Raw genomic sequence first — 5497 nt, forward strand, 5'->3', positions numbered from 1 at the left:
CATTTGCCACTCAAAACTATTTTTCCATCCCAAACTTCATCCCATGTCAGAGCTGCATCTGTCCACACCTAAGACTTTAACCTTTTTCCTTTTCTTTTTTAACAATCCTGCTCCAAATCCATTCACTGAAACATAGCACCAAGCAACAAATAATTTCTGTACCTTTTGAATCAGCTCACTGTAAATTAGCAATGTGGAACCTTCTGCCTGTGGCCAATTTACATACCCTGCCAAATGCAACTCTATGGATAGTACAGCCCCTCCAAGACTGCAAGGTTCACTATCAGCAACTTTCCTTGATAATTCCAGAAGGTGCCAACACGAGCCAGAAGAGAGTATCTTTTCTGCCACCAAATTCATATGAAGGAATACACAATCTTTTCAGTCTCAAAAAACTCCCATTGGTAGGCGTCTACAGATCCACCCTCATCACCTCACAAGAGTCAAGTGTACCCAGCCCTCTGGCAAGCAGGGCACCCAACGTCAATACCCCAGAGGGCTCGTTTCTATTGACTGTTTTTGAGCAAGTAAGACACTGCAGCAATCCTTTCCGAGTAGCAGGAGAGAATCCAGCTGTTTTGTACCTTCTCCATGTCCCACATAAATAAGAGGAGACCCTGCCTCTCCCACAAGCCCCCTGCGCATGCCAGATTAAGGAGAGGGAAAAGGACTGGTGACAACCACATACAACAACTGGCTAGCCAGCCGTGCCAACATTAGTGGATGTTTGCTCCATCAAGGAGAATGGGAAGGGAACCAGTTCTGAGCTGTACACACCAGCCATTCTAATAAGGGTTGAAAGCACTGATGTGGGGCAGGAAAAGTTTGCAACAACAACAAAAACCTAGTGCTTTATTTTTTGTGTGGAAAACTTTCCATCCCCATAAGTTCATTAGTAACAATGAATGGGTGCCAACTGCAAATACAATATTAGGCATGCTTGGCAGTTTCAAAGTTTCTAGCGTTGTTTACTAAATACAAGTAAAATAAACAGGCCACATGAGATCACTCTCTAGGGCTTCAGAAAATGTCCCAATGCAAATTACCCAGGTTTGCATAGTAAAATTTTCCAATTCAAAATTTTCCAGAAAACTCACATCACTGGTTGGGAGAGCTGTCACCTACAGAGTGCACCCCTTGGCACTCACAGATGAGGAAAAGGAGCAACAAGGCAACAGAGCCAATGTGAAAAGTGAGAGTGCCAGCCTGGAAACAGGCTCAAATTTCAGCCTAACCTACCTTGCCAGGACACTGTGAGGATAAAATGGGATAAAAGCATGCTCTCCAGCCTGAGTTCCTCAGAAGAAGGTGCAGGAAATAAATAACATACACAGTTAAGCTTTAGTTACACACACACACACAGAATGTCACACAACTCATCTCAGAAACAGACAAATCCCTTTCCAAAATTATATGCTCATACAGCAAGCCACAACTTCTGAAAGCAACATCAAAAGCTGAAAGGCTGGAAGCACCTTAAAGCAGAATGTGTGCGTGTACCTTTGGCCCTCCAAATGTTGCTGAACTACAACTCCCATCACCACGCTCGCTGGGGTGGATGGGAGTTATAGTTCAGCAACCCCTGTAGAACCAAAGGTTCCCCCACACATGCCCTATAGCAATGGTGAACTTAAGGAGATATGGTCTGGACAGAAGACCACTGGGGCCACCATATAAGCCACTCTAAGCTTTCAGATACAAGTATAGCAACTGCTCTCATGTAGCATGTACTGAATACTAACAATACATCAGGCATTGTAGTTAGCGCAGCAGTGACATTTTCTCTGCCCAGAGGGGTTACAAACAGAAAACTTGTAACCAAAGCTCTGAAATGTTAAGTAGGAAATAAACATATAACCCACCTGATTGTTAAGCAGTTCCTGTCCCAAGCATGATGAAACTTGTTAAGTAAATGGACAAAAGGGGAAATGGTATTGAAGAATCGGGGAGGGGGGGAGAGCACACAGGGAGAGGTCATATACAAAACGCAAGAAGTGGCACAGCAGCAGTTGCCAAATGTGGAATAATTTAAGATGAACCTTCAGTAGTTATCGCTTTCTATGAACTCAAGCCACGCTGTATCTCCTCTATATAAAGATGAGAACAACAATCCCCTTTCCCTGTCTGCTTTGTTTTACAGAGCACTAAAAGGCAGGCAGAGGAGAACTGGTCTCTGCCCAAAAGACCTTTAGAGTAAATTTTGACAGAAGAATAGAAATTTGAGGTGGTGGGAGGCAAAGGAGATGGAAAAAGAACACACAATGCAGTTACATGCACTTAAGTTCAGTTTCAGTCCTTCAAAGTGAAGACCAAAGACTTAAACCAAAGGCTACACAGCACTAACCCTTGAGAAAAGTTTGCAGTTTCTCCATACAAGGACTCAGGTGTCAGGGGCAACATTTCTCCCAGATACTGGGGAGCATTCTAACAGGAACGACTTTTGGCTTCTGAAAGACAGCCTGTCCAATATTTTCAACCCCCTCACCTGCAATTCTAATAAGGTAACCTAACTGTCTACAATCCCTCCCGACTTAGAGAAGCCAAAGTCCAACCCAGAAAAGTCAAGTTAGCATACAGGGTGCATGCAGTCTATCATATGTGATGATCTGTTGCCATGTGCAGACACGCTGGGAAGCAGCAATGGGCTTTAAATTTCTCAAGGCTTGTACATGGAACAAAACACATGTATTTGACCACAAGAGAGAGAAAATCATCACACACTATGCCATTTCCTACAAAGGAAACACGTGCAGAATATTTGAGGTCTCTCAGGTGGTCCTCAGTACCAAAGAATTAATCACTCTCTCACACACACGCAAATGGATATGTCTCAAGATACACCAAACTACTGTTCCTGGAGACTAGCCTTATCCATCAACCCTCCCGTCAAAGATTCCAGCTATAGGAACATGGGCCCAAGCTGTCAGGAAGCCCACACACACACCACAAGGGCACGACCACGAGGATTTCCATCTTGCTCATCCAGCAGGATTCCCCTTCGGCTGCCAACCCACTCAGGATCCTGCCAGAAATCTACACACAGAGAAAAAGATCAAGGATCTCCCTTAAAAAAATCCATCCCAATACAGAGGACAGGACCATTATCAACATATCAAACCTTCCCTTTAAACAGGGATCAATCCTTCTGCCTCCAAATTGGGGGAAATAATGAAGCTACAAGAACCCCATGCGTGAACTCCCACCAAGAAGTGAGTCTGCAAGAATTCCGTAACTGAAGCTCCCCCCTCCCACAACCGCAAATGAGGCTACAAAATTCTATATGTAACCTACCCTGCAAAAGGTGTGTTTACAAGAATACTTTGGGAGGCAGCAGAAAAGAAAAGGGCTTCAAGTGCTGGAAGAAAAATATATTTGAAATAAGTTTTCCTTCAATTATCTGGAGTCCCTTCATCTTCTGCCCACCCCCCCTCAGCAGTGCAGTTTTGTGATTATTTTTCTATAAGCACACATAGGATTGTATCCAATGTTAGTACTACTCAAAAGAAGACCCTTAAAATCAATTAACACAACTAATTTAGGTCCCATAAATTTCAGTGGCTCTTAGCTGGATACCACTACCACACTGAGGCTGAAAAAACTCCATAAACAAGGAGTCACCAGGCTTCTACATGCACACCTCACAAAACAAGAATGCAGTGTTTGTGCGCACACACACACACAGCATGCACCAACCCAATAATGAAGCTGCAAGAACGTCATACATACTTACGCCTCCTTCACGCACTCTCCCAAAAACCATGCTCCAAGACCCTGCCAGTCACCTACATCACCCCCCTTTGTATAATGAGATCAAGCACCTCTCTTAAAAAGGGGACAATTGTGTGCACTTGTGTGTTGTGCATGTGTGTGTGTGTATTATGTTTGTCTCTCTGTGTGTATATGTATGTGTATGTCTGCGTATTTACTTGCATGTGTATATATTACGTGTCTGTCTGACTATATGTATATTTATGTGTTGTATTATGTTTGTGTCTGCATGTGCGTAATGCGTATGTCTGTATACATAAACATTTGTGTCTGTATGCCTGCATGCGTATTACGTTTTGTGTCTACGTGTGTGTCTGTGTAGATATTTTTGTGCATATAACATATATACATATATCTGGGTGTACATGCCAAGCCTTGCACCTTAAACGCAACCTCAAAAGCACTGACCAGCCCCTCAAGGATCCTCCCTTTACTCTCTCTGTCTCTTTTCCCAACACGCCCCCTCCCGAAAAAGCTGCGAGGACGCCCCCTCCCGAAAAAGCTGCGAGGACCCCCCCTCCCTCCGGCGCCCCCAAAGGCCTGGCTGTCAGGAACTCCCACCAGGAGCAGGAGCAGCAGCATCGCGGCTGTCCGGCTCTCCTCTCGCCTCTCCCCGCCAACGAAAAAGGCTCTGTCAAGTCGCCGCCTGCTCAGCCCCCTTCACGGCCAAAAAGGGCCTGTCAGGGACGGGGCGACCCTCCCTCTCCCCCTCCCGCCTTTCCTCACCGTATCACAGCGAGGCCCGGCTTGGGCTCCTCCGCGCCGCCTCATCCTTCCAGGCCGTGGCCAACCCGCCTTCTCGGGCAGGCAAGGCAAGGCCAGGGCGAGACCCGCCGCCGCCACCGCCGCGCTTTGGCAGGCGAACCCGACTCGCCCTGGCGCAGCGGCCGTGGCCGCCCTCCTCCCGCTGCCGCCACCTCCTCCTCCTCTTCTTCTTCCGAGTCTGCTCCCTCCTTGCGCTGCGCTGAGGGCGCCAGCGGATCCAAAATGGCGGCAGCGGCGGCGACGGTAGCAGCGGCTGTGGCGGCGGCAGCCTTAGCAGCCTTAGCAGCGGCGGCGGCGGAGCTACTGCCTCGGCGCGTGCGCGAGGCGTCTAGCTCGCGCTCTGCGCACACGCTCCCCCCCCCCAGCCGCCGCTCGCGCACAGGCGGGCGGGCCGACAGGAGCGCGCGCGCCTTGACCACGCCCACTTCTCCCTCTCTGCCTGTCTATCCGTTTGTGTGTGTGTGTGTGGTTTAACCCGCCCCCTTCTCTTCCCTTTCTGCGTTTTCGGCGTTCGACCTTCGCCTGGTTCTATCCTTCAAGGGAGCGCGAGCGGGCGGGCGGGCGGGCGGGCGCGCGCCCTCCCTCCCTGCCTCCCTCCCTCCCTCCCGCCTATCTTTCTATCTGCCTGTCGCCTCACCCCCCTCCTTCCTCTCTCTCTCTCTCTCCTCTCTCTCTCTCTCTCTCTCGGCAGCCAATCAGTTGTGCCTTCACCTGCCAGACAAATGCCCAAGCAGTCTTACACGGCGCTCGAGCCCGCTCGCCTTGCCCGCCCTCGTGCTAATCAATCACCCCAGCCAGGCAATACCGCCTTAGCCTTGTCTTGTTCGCCCGCCCGCCGGCCAATCAATCACCCAGACTACCAATCCCGCTCGAGCCTTATTTTGCCTGCCCACCCACCGGCCAATCAATCACTCAGCCAGCCAATACCGCCCGAGCCTTAGTTTGCCCGCCCGTCATATTAACC

At 49.0% G+C, this 5497-nt stretch overlaps 1 protein-coding gene across 2 annotated transcripts in view; it reads right to left on the reverse strand.

The window, feature by feature from the left end:
• Window positions 1–5074, reverse strand: part of ASH1L (ASH1 like histone lysine methyltransferase) — an 85134-nt gene extending 80060 nt beyond the window's left edge. For both annotated transcript variants that reach the window (XM_061606769.1, XM_061606767.1), the window contains exon 1: window positions 4495–5074. In XM_061606769.1, the coding sequence (XP_061462753.1) occupies window positions 4495–4539 (45 nt within the window). In that variant the 5' untranslated portion in view covers window positions 4540–5074. The remainder of the gene's footprint in view (window positions 1–4494) is intronic.
• Between the last annotated feature and the right edge of the window lie 423 nt (window positions 5075–5497).

The sequence above is a fragment of the Rhineura floridana genome, chromosome 22, assembly GCF_030035675.1.
Source record: "Rhineura floridana isolate rRhiFlo1 chromosome 22, rRhiFlo1.hap2, whole genome shotgun sequence".
Classification (NCBI taxonomy): domain Eukaryota; kingdom Metazoa; phylum Chordata; class Lepidosauria; order Squamata; family Rhineuridae; genus Rhineura; species Rhineura floridana.